This window comes from Malaclemys terrapin, chromosome 2 (genome assembly GCF_027887155.1).
Source record: "Malaclemys terrapin pileata isolate rMalTer1 chromosome 2, rMalTer1.hap1, whole genome shotgun sequence".
Lineage (NCBI taxonomy): Eukaryota > Metazoa > Chordata > Testudines > Emydidae > Malaclemys > Malaclemys terrapin.
The window spans coordinates 10,433,554-10,452,242 of record NC_071506.1 but is presented as its reverse complement, the minus strand read 5'-3'; the positions used below and the strand labels follow the sequence as shown (position 1 = coordinate 10,452,242).

The following is an 18,689-nucleotide window of genomic DNA, read 5'->3' as shown; positions in this document are numbered from 1 at the left end:
GGCACTGTACAAAAACAAAATAAAAAGGAAGTCCCTACCCTAAAGACCTTACAATCTAAGTATAAAATGAGAACAAGGGGAGACAGACAGATGGGACTACATAGGAACAGGACAATAATATTGGTCAGCATGATAGGCATTGGTCTAAGCATGCCAGCAGCATAGCCATTCTCAAGCTTTTAAGTGACATTTGGTATTATGTATGGATTTTCCTCTAAAAGATTTAAAAAAGAAGCTTCTCTCAGTGCTGAACATCAGGGAGGACCTAACCAGAGAACAAGGGTGTGCTGCTGTAATGCACCCTAAGCTATGGATTTCACTGGAGGATGTTACTGCAATTTTAAAATTGCCTGTTACAACAAGACAGAAATCAGAGAAATGCAGGGCTGGAAGGGATCTCAAGAGATCACCTAGTCCAAGTGCCCACATTCAGACAGAATCATTTATACCTAGACCATCTCTGACGGGTCTTTAATCTGTTCTGAAAAACATCCATTGATGAAGATTCGACAACCACCCTAGGAAATGTATTCCAATACTTAACTATCCTGAGGCAATGTCTGCACTACAAAATATCAACCTAACTTATGCTGGCATACAGCCATCGCAGTTATTAAATCGCTTGTGCAAGCTTGGCTCCTTATGCTGGTGGTGCGTGTCCTCACCGCAAGCGCTTGTATCAATTGTATTGTCAGTGTGAGGCATTGTGGGACGGCTCCTGAAAGCCAGTAACAGCTGACATAAGCAATGCAGTGTCTACACTGACACTGCACCTACCTAATTCCATTGACCATGACTATGCCACTTGAGGAGGTCTTCTTACTAAATTGGCATAGAGAGGCACTTATGTCACTGGGAGCCAAATTTAACTGACAATACTTCCACAGCTAGCTCAACGCAAGGCATCTTATGTCAACCTAATACTGTAGTGTAGACCAGGCCTTTGAAACACATTGGCTATATGTAGGTATATTTGCTCACTACAATTAAAGCTCAGGAAACAAGCACTACAAGGGTAATTCAAGGTGGCAAAAAAATCATTGCCTGGCCAAATGCATCACAAAGACACATTACTGGGAATCATTGTCAAAATGCTCCTTCAGAGCCTCCCTGATTCTAATAGCCTCCCACTGTGCCCCTCTAATTGCCCTTGTATCTGGCTGCCCAAAATCAGCAGCCAGCCGATCAGCCTCAGTGGTCCGCCCTGGGAAAACTTTTCCCCTTCACTTCAGAAATATTATGTAGAGTACAGCAGGCTGCTATGACCATCGGAATATTTTCCTCACTGAGGTCTAACCAGCCAAAAAGACAGTGCCAGCGACCTTTTAATCAACCAAAGGCACATTCAACGGTCATTTGACACTTGCTGAGTCTGCTGTTGAAGCGCACCTTGCTGTTGTCTAGGTCCCGGTGTAAGGCTTCATGAGTCACAGGAGCAAGGGGTAGGTGGGGTCTCCCAGGATCACTATGGGAATCTTCTGGTCTGGAAAGAAAGTCCCAGCATGCAGCTTTCTATACAGTCCAGTCTTCCGAAAGGTGCCTACATCATGCACCTTCCCTGAACACCCTGCATTGATGTCAGCAAAACAGCCCCAGTAATCCTCCAGCGCCTGCAAGACCATGGAGAAGTAGGCCTTTTGGTTGATGTACTCCATTACAAGATGGTCAGGGGCTAAAATTGGGATATGCGTTCCATCTATCACCTCACCACAGTTAGGGAATCCCACTGCCTCAGTTATTTCCTGTACCTTACCTAGAGTATCAGTCCTTCATAGCACGAGGCAATTAATGGCCCTAAACACTTGCATCACTGCAATCACCATGGAGGACCTTCCAACCCCAAATTGATTTGCGGCTGACTGTAGCAGTCTGGAGTTGCCAGTTTCCAACAGTGATAGCCAGTCGCTTTTCCACTGTGAGTGCTGCTCTGATTCTGGTGTCCTTGAGGTGCAGTGCTGGGACAAGCTCCACACACAGTTCCATGAAGGTGGATTTGCGCATACGAACGTTTTGCAGCCACTACTCGTCATCCCTTACATGCATCACAATGCAATCCCACCACTCAGTTCTTGTTTCCCTAACCCAGTACCGACGGTCCATCGTGGCAAGCTGCTCCATGAGATCCAGCAGCAATCCTGAATTATTTGTTTCCATGGCAGACAGCAGGGCAGGAATCATCGATTCACTCTGTTTCACAACTTATGATATACTGCAGGACCAGTCACATTGTGTTCATAATGCACATCACCAGACTGGTCAGCAACTCAGGATCCATGCTGTCAGGCAGACATGGCAGGCACACACTTTACAAGAACAGTTGAAAAATGTCACAAAAAGTAGGAAGCCAATGGAATGATGGGATGGAAAAAATTGCACCCTGGGATGGCACACATGTCCCCATGATGCACCGCGATCCATTCCCAGAGCTCCTGGTGACAGAGGGTGGCGAGTTGCACAGTGGGATAGCTACCCACAATGCAACGGATCTCTGTCAATGCAAGAGCAACAACTATGAACGTGGTCCGCTGACACAAGGAGCACTGTGCGGACATGCACAACCAATGTTATTAAAGTGACTTGTCAACATAACTTAAGTTGACTTAACTCTGTAGTGTAGACAAGGCTAAGTGTCACCATTATTTAGATATCCAAACCCAAACAGATGCCTCCTCTGGCAGGGAATACTGTACACTGTGGCACCCCATTAAGTTATTGGAATATTACACACTGTGGAAATAATGAGTATCAAAAGCTCTTTCTTATGGTTTAAAGGCTTATGCTTAGTATGCTATAAATATTCTACTGTAGGAATGGCAAGCCTGGAAATGTAAGAAAATAAAATTGACATCTGATGATTTTTCTTGCCTTAGTCTCTAAGCTCAGGTTTCCAAACCACCTTGTGTATGGAAACCCAAATTACTAATTCAAAGACATTAATCTGTTATGTTACACAAATTGATAAGACACAGGGATAGTATTAGAGCTACTATTATGTGCCTATCACAATTCTTGCACTACCAAGATTGTAAGTTCTTTGGGTAGAGTTAATCTTTTTATTATGTGTGTACAAATTGCATAACAATGTGGCATCTCAATCTCAGATTGGGGCCTGTGCATATTTTTATGGTACCAATGACAGTAATGACTCAAGATATTTTTCAGCTTTGTAATGCAATCTATGCAATTTCCCTGGAGACTCTCAGTATAGGCAGAGAGCCCCTCACAGATGATCGGCAGGTCCTGTTTTCTGAAGCTGCAGAGAAGAGACAATCCCAATGGCGGAATGGCAATCTTGGATACTCAGTAAAGAAAAATCATCAGGTATCAAATTTTATTTTCTCACTATGCAATTAGAGAACAAAAACTATAGTTGTGTATGTTATTTCCATAGTAAGAAAACACTAACTTACTTTCATCTGATTCTATATTTATTCTGTTAATATAATCTTCATAATGATGCCCTCACAGATGGGTTAGAGCACAGAATCTTAGAAAAAAATACATGGAGACAGGAAAATTTATGCCTGCATCCTATTCTTTCTTCATTTTCAACTATCCTTTTAATTCACAAGATAGAATATGGGAATGAACAAAATAAACTATCAACTATTCTTTTCCACATTTTTTCCTGTTGCAGAAACTATGACTGGATGGCAGCTGGGCATTTTTTCCCTTCTCGTAATTCTTTCAAGTAAGGAAATTTTAGGGTTAAAACAAGATTTTTTAATAAACCACCTTGCTTATGCATATTCTGTTTCTCTACAAAATACCATCTCATTTATCTGATTTCTTCATAGTCAATGTAGTATCTATTGCTAGTCAATCACTGGCTCCTATTATATATTATAATAAGAAATGATTATTTTAGAGATGAGGTTTCTGCTTCTGTCTACTTTAAAGTTAAGATTCACTGATTTAAAATAAAAGCTGTCAAAGTGACATTAACTTCAAATCTACTTCCACATGCTTTTTGAAAATAAAGAACATATTTAGGTTTACTGGATCTGATTCCCAAAGAGGACACTGATGTCCAACTAAATGAATCCCCTGAATCTTTATTAGGGGAGAGGGCTACTTGAATTCTGAAACATCACTCCACTAAGACAGTCTGTCACAACCACTTCGTACATGCTTCTCTTGAAGTGAGGGATTTTTCTAATCATACATCAGCATACATACCTTTTGAGTTGACTGTTTTTGCTGTGACCTCTAGTTTCTCCAGAGGTTCTGTTCCAATATTTTCTAATTTAATGACAAGTTGCTGCGTTTCTCCATTGTAAAGCTGGACAGATACACTGGTGGAAATTTCATCCCCTGAGGAAGGCTGCAATGTGTGAGCAGACCTATAAACAAAGATAGATATGCAAATTAAATACTGTGTTAAACATTAAATCACATCTTAAGAACCTCACCACAATAGAAAACGTAACAGAAATCCGGGAATCCAGTCAACCTGTCCTTGATGGTTCACAAAATATTGACCCTTAAAAAAAAAAAAATCAAATAATTGCAGCTAGCTTCATCTTATACTCCTTTTCCAGCTCTTCAATTCCAGCTTAATTTTCAGTGGCTACTATATTCAGGAACTATTAGGAGCAAAAACTAATTAGCTCATAATCACAGTTTTGAAAGGGTATAAAAGCATTCACTTCTAGCTGTGGGAGTTTGTTAAACAAATTGCTGCTTATATAACAAAACTGAACTGTACAAGGGTGGGGAAAAGCAAGCTGGCAATCTAAATAACTGAGTTTTAAAGGTTGGATGTTATCTAATTTTTCTAATGAGGTTTATCTAGTACTTTTGTTACTGAATGTCAACTAAGACTGGCGTGGAACACAAAAATAAAGTTTTAAAAATATTTCAAGTGAGAAAGACTCGGGATAGATACCAGGGTGAATGCTCCCTAGAACAGTGTTTTTCAAAATACTGGGTCACGGAATGTCAGGCACTGGGTCACCTTGCTGATTCAAATTATAACAATTGTTGCTGCACAGCAGCTCTAAAGGGCCGCACAGCAGGGACCTGGACAGGAGAGAGGTAGGAGGTGGGCAAGAACTGGGGAGGGGAGCAAGTTGGCTTGCAGGGCTGTTGCGGGCCTCTCTCCCAGCTCCGGAGCTCGCTGCTGCTGGCCAGGAGAGAGGGACCCTTCCCCCGGAACTCTGTGCAGAGGGAGACAGGGACCCTTTCCCCAGAGGCCCCTCCTGCACCCTGAACCTCTCATCCCCAGCTCCACCCTAGAGCCCTCTACCCCAGACAGAGCCCTCGCTCCTGCACTCCATCCTCTGCCCTACCCTGGGCCACCTCCCACACTCCTTACCATAGGCTTACTAAAACTAGTGTCAGTTATGTAAAGTGGGTTAAACTGGAATGTATTGCATTATGATGATTTTATGAAAACTCTAGTCAACAGATATAATTATGTTGGGTCACAGGCATCAGCAATTTTCTTCAACTGGGTTACGAGGAAAAAAGTTTGAAAACCACTGTCCTAGAAGATCCAAAGGCCTGTTTTTGTAAGGATGATCCCTGAATTCCCTATGCGACCACTATGGCTCATAAGAGTAAGTCTAAGGTGAATGAGAGGTAGATAGTCCCTGCTATTTTCAGCAATTGGGAGGAAAAGATATACTTCATCCAACAGGGGAGCTACCCTGTCTGATGCCCAAGAGTGCTCTCAGATCCCACTCACAACCTGAGCAGAAAAGCACATTGGTACTGTGGTAGTATTAGTGAGCAGTACCAGGGCAGTAGCACCACTAGTGGCAGAAAAAGCGGTTACTAACCTTTTGTAACTCTTGTTCTTCAAGATGTGTTGCTCATGTTCATTCCATGCTAGGTGTGTGTACACCACATGCACTGTTGCAGGAGATTTTTTCCTTAGTGGTATCTGTTGAGCTGGCTGTAGCGCCCTCTCAGTTCCTTCTTGCCAGTAACTCTGACAGAAGGGTAGCAGGATGGGTCATGGAATGGACATGAGCAACACATTTCAAAGAACAGTTAGGAAAGGTTAGTAATTGTTTTTCTTCTTCGAGGGCTTGCTCATGTCCATTCCATGCTACATGACTCACAAGCAGTACCCCTGGAGATAGGCTCGGAGTTCATGGATGTGCTGACTGCAACACAGCTCTCCCAAAACTGGCATCATCTTGGGCCTGTTGGGTGACGGCGCAGTGGGACAAGACAGTATGAACTGTCGACCAGGTTGCGGCTCTGCAGATGTCGTAGATTCGTACCTGCACAAGGAACACTGCTGACAAACCCTGGGCTCTTCTGGAATGAGTGATCAAGATGGCTGAAGGCAGGATGTTCACCTGCTCATAGCAAGCCCAAATACAGGCGGTTATCCAGGATGAAAGTCTTTGGGTTGACACAGGTAGCCCTCTCATCCTTTCCACTACTGCTACAAGAGTTGAATGGATCTGTGGATTAGTCTTCTCAATATAAAAGATGAGGGCCCGGCTAACATCCAAAGTATGAAGCCGTCATTCCTCAGAGCTTTTGTGAGGTTTTGGCAATAAGACAGGTAGAAAAATGACCTGGTTGTGGTGTCACAATTCCACAAACTTTGGCAAAAAGGCAGGATGGGGGCACAGTTGGAACCTGTCCTCGAAGAACTCCATGTAAGGTGGATCTTATTTAACTGCCCTGATCTCAGAGACCCTTCTGGCCGAGGTGATTGCCACCTGGAAGGCAACCTTCTAGAAGAGAAGTAGTAAGGAGCATGATGCTAAAGGCTCAAAGAGGAGCCCCATAAGCCTTGACAAGACCAGGTTTAAGTCACGTGGGGGGGGGTCAGTTTGTGAACATGAGGATAGAGTCTTTCCAAAACCTTGAGAAACCAGACCATCATCTCATGACAGAACACTGATCTGCCATTCACTGGAGGCTGAGATGGCTACCCGATGAACCTTAATAGATGAGTGTGCCAGACCTTGCTGCTTTAGGTGGAGAAAATAGTCCAGGACAGACTGAAGAGAAATTCTAGGAGAGATATCTTGTTCAGAGGCCCAACAAGTTAAACGTTTCCATTTGGCCAAGTAGGTAGCACTGGTGGAAGGCTTTCTACTACCTAGCGTGACCAGTTGAACCTGTTCAGAGCAGACTTGTTCTTCAGGATTCAGACATGCAGTTAGGTGCAGGGAGGCAAGGTTTGGGTGTAGTAGTCAGCCATCGTCTTATGAAATCAAGTCGGGGCAGAGTGGGAGCAAGAGTGGAGCTGCCACTGAGACATCCAGAAACATACCAAACCAATGCTAGCATGGCCATACCAGTGCTATCAGAATAAACCTTGCCTTCTCCAATTTGATTTTTAGGAGAACCTGTGAACCAAGGGGATTGGTGGGAAGGCATACAGAAGGTGATCTGCCCACGAAAGCGGGAAGGCATCAGAGAGGGAGCCCATGCAGTGCCCACGCAACAAACAGAACTGATGGTATTTCCTATTCTGCCTGGTAATGAACAGGTCCCCCCTTGGGAGGCCCCCACCTCTGAAAGGTAACACTGACGACCTCTGGGTGAAGGGACCATTCATGCTGAGAAAAGGACCTGCTGAGGTGATCTGCCAACATGTTCCGGGCTCCTGGGAGGTCAGACGCCTCGAGATGAATGGAGTGTCTTGCACAAAAGTCCCATAGAGCAACCACCTCCTGATACAGGGCAAAGGATCAGTGCCCTCCTTGCTTGTTGATATAAAACAAGGCCACTGTATTATCTGTCAGGACTTGAACTACCTTTCCTGAGACTTGGGGAAGGAACACTTGGCAAGCCAGGCACACCGCCCTGAGCTCCCTGACATTTAGGTGCAGGAAGAGTTCTTCTTGAGACCAGAGGTCTTGAGTCCAAAGGCTGTTGAGGTGGGCTCCCCACCCTAAGTCGGACATATCCGAGACTAAAGACACTGATGGCTATGGGGACACAAAGGACACCCCCCATCATTACTGACTTTGGCTCCTTCCACCAGCCAGAGAAGTGAAGATGGGGGGAGGAATGCTAAGTATTGAGTCCAAGTAATGTCTGCTCGGGGACTAAACTGACTCTAGCCACATGTGACGGGGCCTGAGGCGCAGTCTTACATATTGAATCATGTAAGTGCAAGCCGCCATGTGACCCAGTAGCTTGAAGCACACTCAAGCTGTCATGACTGGGTGGGCCATGACCTTGGAAATCAGGTTTGCCATGGTCTGGAATCAGGCCTCCGGCAGGAAGGCCCAGGTCTTGGGTCAAGTAGAGCACAGCCCCAATAAATTCTATTTTCTAAACCAAAACAAGCATTGACTTCTGCTTGTTTATCAGCAGGCTCAGCACCCTGAAGGTGGTTCGGACTGTGCTGACGCTCTCTTGCACTTGAGCCTGCAACTGACCTTTGATCAGTCAGTTGTTGAGGTACGGGTAAACCTGAACACCCCACCACCCGAGGAAGGCTGCTACAACCACCATACACTTCATATAAACCCTCAGGGCTGCCGATAGACCAAAGGGGAGAGCAGTGAATTGGTAGTGGCAATGACCCACTACAAACCTGAGAAATCTTCTGTGACCATGAAAGATAGAGGTGTGAAATTATGCGTCCTTTAAGTCAGTGTTTCTCAACCATGGGTAACTGTACCCCTGGGGGTACGCAGAGGTCTTCCAGGGGGGTGCATCAACTTATGATGGTATTTGCCTAATTTTACAACCGGCTACGTAAAAAGCACTAGCAAAATCAGTACAAATGAAAATTTCATATCGACAAATGACTTCTTTATACTGCTCTATATATTGTATACCAAAATGTAAGTACAATATTTATATTCCAATTGATTTATTTTAGAATTATATGGTAAAAATGAAAAAGTAAGCAAATTTTCAGTAATAGTATGCTGTGACTTTTGTATTTTTAGATCTGATTTTGTAAGCAAGTAGTTTTTAAAGTTAAGTGAAATGTGGGGTTACACAAGACAAATCAGACTCCTAAAAGGGGTACAGTAGTCTGGAAAGGTTGAGAACCACTCTAAGTCAAGGGCAGCATACCAGCCACCTGGGCCCAGGGAGGGAAAGATGGAGGCCAGGGAGATCATGCTAAATCTCAGTTTCTTGAGACATCTGATGAGGCAGCACAGGTGCAGGATGGGCCAGAGCCCGCCTTTTGCCTTTGGGATTAGGAAATATCGGGAGTAAAACGCTTTCCCGCTCAAGTACTGAGTAACTTCCTCCAAAGCTCCCATACGAAGGAGGGATTGCTCCTTCTGGGCAAGGAGCTCCTCATGAGAAGGTTCCCTGAAGAGGGATGCGAGGTGGGAAGAAGGAATGGATAAAAACTGAAGGGTATATCCAACTGTCACTATGCCCAGGACCCATTGGCCAGATGTTATAGATGCCCAAGCCAGGCTGAATAGCAACAGACGGTCCAAAAATGAAAGGGGGGGCAGATCTGAAATGGCGACTGGTATAGTGCTCTGGGGCACACCTTCAGAAGACCTGCTTGGGCTGAGGTAGACAGGAATGGTTGATGCCATTTATAACCTCAGCGTTTTCTTTTGTAGGGCTCCTGACTTGGAGGTCCCAAGAACCAAGGAGGCTGCTGGGGTCTGAAGTGTTTTCTAGAGGCAGACGGAGCATACAGGTCTAGGGATCATAGTGTGGCCCTTGAGTCCTTCAGTCCGTGAAGTCTCATGCCCATCTGCTCCGAGAAAAAAGAGGAACCTTCAAATGGGAGATCCTGGATTGATTGTTGGACTTCTTGGGGAAAGCCAGAGGACTGGAGCCAGGAACAGCACCTCATGGTGACCATAGAGGCCACTGTCCAGGCCACAAAGTCGGCAGCATCCAAAGCCACCTGGAGAGAGGTCTTAGCCATATTCTTATCCTCCTCTAGGAGGACCAGAAACTCCTGCATTGCCTCTTGAATCAGGGAGTCTGAACTTTGTCAGGGAGTCCCATAGATTAAAATCATATGTCCCTAGCAGAGCCTGCTGATTGGCGATACGCAGCTGGAGACTACCTATGGAATACTTTCTTCTGAAAAGGTCCAGTTTCTCAGAGTCCTTCTGTTTCGGGGTAGCACTCAACTCTCTCTGCCTGTCCCTTTTGTTAGCCAGACACCCAGAGGGTCCAGGGGAGAGTGCGAGTACAAACAGTCAATCCCGTTTGCTGGCATATAATACTTTTTCTCTGCCCTCTTTGACGTGGGGGCCAGAGAAGAAGGAATCTGCCATAGGGCCTTGACAGGTCCCATCACCACCTCATTGATGGGCAGGGCTACTTTGGATAAAGCTGCTGCAGCTAGGATAACAGGAAGGCTGGGTGATGTCTCTTTGAGCTCCAAGCCCAGGTTTGAAGTGACCCACTTTAGAAGGTCCTGATGGGCCCTGAAATCGTCCTGGGGAAGTAGGCTGCTGGGACCCTGTCAAGGCTGCTTCCCCACTCTGAACTTTAGGGTACAGATGTGGGGGCCTGCATGAAACTTCTAAGCTTAACTACCAGCTTAGATCTGGTCCACTGCCACCACTCCCAAAGTGCTAATTCCCTTCCCTGGGTAGCCTTGAGAGACTCTTCACCAATTCCCTGGTGGATCAAGATCCAACCCCCTTGGATCTAAAAACAAGGAAAAATCAATCAGGTTCTTAAAAAGAAGGCTTTTAATTAAAGGAAAAGGTAAAAATCATCTCTGTAAAATCCGGATGGAAACTAACTTTACAGGTTTCAGAGTAGCAGCCGTGTTAGTCTGTATCCGCAAAAAGAAGAACAGGAGTAATCAAACTTAAAGAGCCCAGAGGAATCCCTCTAGCCTTAGGTTCAAAGTTACAGCAAACAGAAATAAACACTCTAGCAAAAAGGTACATTTACAAGTTGAGAAAACAAAGATAAAAACTAACACGCCTTGCCTGGCTGTTTACTTACAAAGTTTGAAATATGAGAGACTTGTTCAGAAAGATTTGGAGAGCCTGGATTGATGTCTGGTCCCTCTCAGTCCCAAGAGCCAACAACCCCCAAAAACAAAGAGCACAAACAAAAGCCTTCCCCCCACCAAGATTTGAAAGTATCTTGTCCCCTTATTGGTCCTTTGGGTCAGGTGTCAGCCAGGTTACCTGAGCTTCTTAACCCTTTACAGGTAAAAGGATTTTGGAGTCTCTGGCCAGGAGGGATTTTATAGTATGGTACACAGGAGGGCTGTTACCCTTCCCTTTATAGTTATGAGAGACCCGCAACAATCTTATCTGGGGAGAACAAGAAGGTGACTTGCACCAGGGCAGGGGCTTCTTCCTCTCCCTCAACTATGTCCACTGGAGGCATCTCCTGGACTTTGGTACCATGATCGGTGCCGGAGTCTGAATCCGGTGCCCAGCAGGAAGGAGTGGCCGCCCGTCTGCAAGAGGCCACCCAGTACAAGCGGTGGAATTCAGGCCTCTGTGCTGGGGAAAAACACCAGAGATTCCAGTGTGGTCACTGTATCGGCTAGTGCCCCGCTGGCCAGGAAATCGCCAGAAGACCAGCAGTGAAGCACAATGGGGCACAGAATGGTGGGTTTCATTGGTACAGAAGACTCCTCTTTGGACTCCAAAGAGGATTCCTCTGTGGGTGACCACGGTGGAACAGTATCCACTTCCACATGGTGCTAGGACTCCATGGACCTGTGGTGTTGTGAAGTGGGACACCGGGATCAAGAGAGCTTGGCGCTGGATGGTGCCAGGGGACCCTGTGTAAGGCACCTGATGCACCCTGTTCCCTCCTGCTTCTGGATGCTGGAGCTGGTAGAGTCCCCAGTGGGGCTAGAGGGACTGGAAGATAGAAGGTCCCTAGCTGACTGATAAATCTATAGGATCGACAGCACCATCAGTACACTGGTACTGCGGTGGCTCTCTGGTGTCAGCAGGGGATCCTGCATCAGACTCAACTCCCTTGGTGGAGTCGACGGTGCTAACATGGGTCCAGGGTAGAAGAGCAGCCCAATACAGGTCTCGCTCACTCTCCCAACTTGTCTCTCTTTTGCGCTGGTGAGCACCCTCTCTCAATGCACTGCTTTTTGTGCTTCTTCCGCAGCATTAGGGATGGAGAACATTGCCAATAGAGCACTTCACACTGACGCAGAAGTTCTTAGCACCAAATCAGATCAGCTCTGAGACAGGTTTGAGGGCAGCTTCCATGAGGATAGCCTTGAGTCTGATCCCCCTGTACTACTTAGTGCGGGATCTGAAGTCTCAACAGAGTTTGCACTTGTCCTTCATGTGAGTTTCCCCCAAGCACTTTAAGCAACTCGAGTGTAATTCACTCACAGGCATAGGTTTGCCACAAGAGGCACAAGACTCGAAGCCCGGGGACCAGGGCATGTCTGACCCGAGACAAAAAGTCCTTCGACGATAAGAACTATATACACTAACTATAGACACTATCACAACTTGCAAAAAACCTATATACACTAAACTATTTACACTCTGAACAGAGAGAGTCCAAAAGCACTGGAAAGAGCCTTGTTAAATCAAGACGATAACAGGGTTCAAAAAAGATCTAGATAAATTCATGCAAAATAGGTCCATCCATGGATTTTAGCCAGGATGGGCCGGGATGATGTGCCTAGCCTCTGTCTGCCAGAAGCTAGGAATGGGTGACAGAATAGATCACCTGACAATTACCTGTTCTGTTCATTCCCTTGAAGTTCTTGGCATTGGCCACTGTCAGAAAACGGGCTATTGGGTTAGATGAGCCTTTGGTCTGACTCAGTTTATGGCCTCTCTTATGTTCATGAAAGGGTTGTTCCAGCAACCGTCATGGGTGGGCAGAAGGAACTGAGAGGGTGCAAGGTCCCTTATACCAGTGCACACACATGGCTCCAGAGGACACCACAGCCGGCCCAACAGATACTAAGGGAAAAATCTCCATCAACAGTGCATGCAACGCACACACACCTAGCATGGAACGGACATGAACAAGCACTTGAAGAGGAGAGCAGGAGTGACTGACTGACTGTGCAGTCACCACGAGTTCACTCAGAAAGCAGCTGTTTGCTTAAGTCACTATTATTAACAAGTTAAATGACTGAAGATTTCTGAAATAATGGTTTAAGTGTGTTTCATGTGGTACATGGAAAATAAAATGGATGATTTATTCACCAAGGTTTTAATATACTCTAGGAAAAATATCTTTGTCTGAATATGAATTTTCAGAGATAAGATTTCTCCAAATGATTCTCCAAGAATTTCTGCAACAGCAAATGCATCAAATCAGTCAATTATTGAAATTAACAGATGTTGTATGGTACTGAGGTAGTGCAAGGATCAAGGAGGATAGGGTAAATACTTTCAAATGAACTAGGAAGAGGTCACTGGAGAACTCGGTAAATGCAACTTCAGAGGAGCGTAGAGGGCACAAGACAGATTGGAGTGGATCCTGGAGGGAATTTGATGAGAGGAGTTCAAACAGCGAATGTAAATGGACTATTTAAGGAGCTTTAAAATTGATGGGAGGACAACTACAGGACAAGAGAGATAGACGGGGTTAAGGTTTTTTTTGAGGAAACTGAAAATTTTTCATATTGATGGAAAAGGAGACAGAGGAGAACAAATGTGTGAGGGCAAAAGGAATTGAGATTAATAGTTGGTAAATTTGGTGGTAAATTTGAGTTCTGTAATTTAAAATTCACATACACTTAACATCCTTGTTTGTTAAATCATTATGAAAAGGCTGCCTTCACAGAAAGACATGTATTCAAAGTAGGTTTTTAAGATATTTCAGAATAAGTATCTATACTGGACGCTCAAGTAGCCTATGCATGTTTCAGAGACAAGACAGGTGAGGCAATATCTTTTATAGGACTGTCTTCTTTAAGTAAAAGACATACATGGAGCTCTTCTTCAGATCTGGGAAAGATACTCACAGTGTCACAGCTAAATACAAGGTTGAACAGATTGTTTAGCTTAAGTAGTTAACACATATTCTAAGGGACCATTCAAGGTGATGTGGCCCATTAACAATCCTGCAGTCATGGGGGGAGGGAGAGAGCAGGAGGAGGGAAGGAGATTAGTGGGTTACAGATTATAGTAACAGGTCATACATTCAGAATCTTTTTAAAACAATGATTTTTAGTGTCTAGCATTACATTGTTTAATGATCCAGGGTATTATTAAACAATTGCAACCCATACTTGATGGGGACCACTTCCTGAAAGAAATCTTTCCTGAACCCCCTCTTCTGGGGTTCAAACAACTCCCAACCTCTCCAAGCTCATCATCAGAAACTAATTCCCCACAGACCAGGACAGACCAATTCAAAGTGGCACCAGACCCTGCCTGAACAACAGATACAAAACCTGAAGACATATCTTCTCCACTGCTATGATGATCAATACCCACCCACAACAAACCTTTCAAGATCCTACACATGCCTATCACATGTGATGTACCTCATCCAGTGCATTTAATGGCCCATCTACGTGGGTGAAACCAGACAATCACTATGCTCTCAAATAAACTCATACAGAAAAATGATTAGACACAAAATCACCTATGGGTGAACAATTTTCACAAAATCATATTTCCAAACCTGACTTCAGTCATCATCCTCAAAGGAAACCTTCATAACACCTTAAAAATGAGCCTGGGAGATTAAATTCATACATTTTTCTGGACACAGACACAAAATAAAACCATTTACAATAAAATCATTAACTAGAAGAAACGTTTAACGTAACATTTTAATGAATGCTCACAGTGAGCCCAACGTACAGCTTGGTTAAAAAACAACAATTTAATACTGAAGACTTTGCTTGACTAGATAGTCAGAATGAAATGAGACTCCTTCTCTGAAGTTAATGAAACAGAAAGGAATTATAGGAACACCCTGGCCCAAACTCTTAGATACTTAGATTTCCAGAAAGCGTTTGACAAGGTCCCTCACCAAAGGCTCTTAAGTAAACTAAGTTGTCATGGGATAAAAGGGAAGGTCCTTTCATGGATTGAGAACTGGTTAAAAGACCGGGAACAAAGGGTAGGAATTAATGGTAAATTCTCAGAATGGAGAGGGGTAACTAGCGGTGTTCCCCAGGGTCAGTCCTCGGACAAATCCTATTCAACTTATTTATAAATGAACTGGAGAAAGGGGTAAACAGTGAGGTGGCAAAGTTTGCAGATGATACTAAACTGCTCAAGATAGTTAAGACCAAAGCAGACTGAAGAACTTCAAAAAGATCTCACAAAACTAAGTGATTGGGCAACAAAATGGCAAATGAAATTTAATGTGGATAAATGTAAAGGAATGCACATTGGAAAAAATAACCCCAACCATACATACAATATGATGGGGGCTAATTTAGCTACAAGAAGTGAGGAAAAAGATCTTGGAGTCATCGTGGATAGTTCTCTGAAGATGTCCGCGCAGTGTGCAGAGGCGGTCAAAAAAGCAAACAGGATGTTAGGGATCATTAAAAAGGTGATAGAGAATAAGACAGAGAATATATTATTGCCCTTATATAAATCAATGGTACGTCCACATCTCGAATATTGCGTACAGATGTGGTCTCCTCATCTAAAAAAAGATATACTGGCACTAGAAAAGGTTCAGAAAAGGGCAACTAAAATGATTAGGGGTTTGGAACGGGTCCCATCTGAGGAGAGATTAAAAAGGCTAGGACTCTTCAGCTTGGAAAAGAGGAGACTAAGGGGGGATATGATAGAGGGATATAAAATCATGAGTGATGTGGAGAAAGTGGATTAGGAAAAGTTATTTACTTATTCCCATAATACAAGAACTAGGGGTCACCAAATGAAATTAATAGGCAGCAGGTTTAAAACAAATGCAACAAAGTTCTTCACGCAGCGCACAGTCAACTTGTGGAACTCCTTACCTGAGAAGGTTGTGAAGGCTAGGACAATAACAGCGTTTAAAAGAGAACCAGATAAATTCATGGTGGTTAAGTCCATTAATGGCTATTAGCCAGGATGGGTAAGGAATGGTGTCCCTAGCCTCTGTTTGTCAGAGGATGGAGATGGATGGCAGGAGAGAGATCGCTTGATCATTGCCTGTTAGGTTCACTCCCTCTGGGACACTTGGCATTGGCCACTGTCGGTAGACAGGATACAGGGCTAGATGGACCTTTGGTCTGACCCGGTACGGCCGTTCTTATGTTCAAACTCAAAATGGTGTATCGTTACCCATTTAATACCAGTGCCTAATGAAAACTTAGTAGAAACTTGTTAAAGACTCAACATTACTCCTCTTCAATTCAAGTATGAGATCTCTCAATATATACTCTGAGACCACATTATGTCAACCAATAACATCAAGGAAGACCAGACTTGACATTCCTAATATTTCTAGGTTTTAAAAAAAAAAAAAAAAAAAAAAGTGAAAAATTTTCAGACAATTTATTTTTTCAGTTTTATATTACGCAAAGAGCAAATAAGGGCACACCCCAATTTCAAGCCACTTTGATTTTAATGTATATGTCTTACTTCACTAAATTAGACTATATTGTATTATAAATACAGTGATTACATACTCACATTATAAAAACCAAATTTGTATAGCCAGAAACAGCAATATAACCAATACAACGTTTTCTAGTTTACCAAAAATGAAATCTGTACCTAATTCAATTTCTTACCTTGGTAGAGAGGTACTGATCTGCAGCCTTGGCAAAGCTGGAATCACTTCTACTGCACAGCCATTCGTCTTTAATCCTGGCAGGTTATCCAGAATACAATCACTGAAGACTCCAAAGACTGAAGTATGATAACCTATTTCAAGGTAGAAAAGAGCCAAATTTGTCCTGAAACTATTTGCTTCATGATGGGATTAACTACAAAAGTTTACAAAAACAACAAGGAGTCTGGTGGCACCTTAAAGACTAACAGATTTATTTGGGCATAAGCTTTCGTGAGTAAAAACATCACTTCTTCAGATCCGAAGTTTTTACTCACGAAAGCTTATGCCCAAATAAATCTGTTAGTCTTTAAGGTGCCACCAGACTCCGTGTTGTTTTTGTAGATACAGACTAACACGGCTACCCCCTGATACTTGACACCCTACAAAAGTTTAGTGACCAGGGTGGATTGATTTAAATCAAAGTGATGTAAATGACCAATTTTAATGATGATTGAAATCAGCCAGCAGGAAACCTTGATTTAAAATCACTAATTTCAATCTTGTTTTGTATTTGTGCTTTAATTATTTTCCTAAACAAAGGTTGATTCTTATTGGTTGGTTATCATTAAAACGTTAATTTACAGCTAAATACAACCATTATACTAAAACTTGGCACTTTTTTAGCTAACCAGGAGGATGTACTGTATCTAAATATATTATTCACGCAAGTATTTAAATTAACATACATTTAGGAAAATTTTCCTAATTGTCCGGGTGGTTAAGCACTAGAATAAATTGCCTAGGGAGGTTGTGGAATCTCCATCATTGGAGATTTAAGAGGAGGTTAGACAAACACCTGTCAGGAATGGTCTAGATAATACTTAGTCCTGCCATGAATGCAGAGGACTGGACTGATGACTCTTTTTAACATGTTAGAAAATGGTGAATGATTCATTCCTTATTTACTAAATGATTAATTTTTTTAGATGTGACTCCTGTCAAGCTCTATTTGAATGAAAATTAGAATTCTATTAAAAATGCACAAAAACAGCATTTTAATTTTTTTAAATAAATCTACCTGAAAATGTGCTAGGTACATTAGATAAAAGTGTATATCAAAACACGTTTTGCATTTAAAACTAACTGATTTTTTCAAAGTTAGTAAATTGAACAGATTCTTTCTGGTCACACCATGTCCTTCAAGATTTTAGAACTAGTATATCTCATCCTCTCACATCTAGGTTTTATTTATAGATTGAAAGAGGAAAACTGACTTCCCTGCTTTCTCAACTCTCAATTGACTTCTTAACTTTGAACTAACTAGTCATTGAACTGAATTAGTTGAACAAACTGAAATGAAGAACAGTCTCTCTACACCTGCAGAAGAGGCTATTGCCATCAAAAGTACTTCAAACAACTCTGGTTCCAGGTCCTTATCCAGTGACCTCTATCAGTTCAGTCATTTGACTTTCTTTTAAATTTCAACAGCAAACATATAGAGCATATTTTAATTTACTTTAAATGATTTTAATAGATTTTAATAGAATTAAGCCTCAAATTAGGTTATCATAATTTCAAATTTAATTTTAAATAGGTTTGCTTTTAAAACTTAAAACTGTTTTAATTTAAATTTTTATATATTTAATCATTGATTTTTGTACACCCTGCTAGTGACCAGATTCTGTAAGGAAATTCACTTGCAAATCACAACCTCTCCTATTAAAATATCTTACACAGGTGGTAATACAGAAACTTTGAAAAGCATTTTCAAATCCTTCTAAGAAAGACTCTATATAAGTATAACGTATCACATTGTATAGACAAATGTTATGCATTTACCCCTGTACTTTTGTCTTATGAAAGTAAGAGTCCACGATTTTCACGCATTTTTAAAAAATATAGTCATGAACTGATATTCTGGGACCTTATATTCTAGCAATGCTAGGAGTACAGGGTGTAGACAGACCAGCATTTTTAACACCATTGTCACATAACTGATGTTTTGGGTGCACAATCAGGGTTAATACCTGTGGGTGTTTTGGGTGCACAAGAAATGCAGGATCAGTTCTCAACAGTATCCAACAGTAAAAGAAAAAAATCCTTTAACTCTCCCAATGAAAAAAGCGTAAAAGATA

At 42.7% G+C, this 18,689-nt stretch overlaps 1 protein-coding gene across 3 annotated transcripts in view; it reads right to left on the bottom strand.

The window, feature by feature from the left end:
- TRAPPC9 (trafficking protein particle complex subunit 9) overlaps positions 1-18,689 on the bottom strand; it is an 831,895-nt gene that overhangs the window by 679,875 nt on the left and 133,331 nt on the right. For all 3 annotated transcript variants that reach the window (XM_054018404.1, XM_054018403.1, XM_054018405.1), the window contains exons 14-15: positions 16,574-16,706; positions 4,180-4,343 (exon numbers count right to left, since the gene is read on the bottom strand). In XM_054018404.1, coding sequence (XP_053874379.1) covers positions 4,180-4,343; positions 16,574-16,706 — 297 coding nt within the window. The remainder of the gene's footprint in view (positions 1-4,179; positions 4,344-16,573; positions 16,707-18,689) is intronic.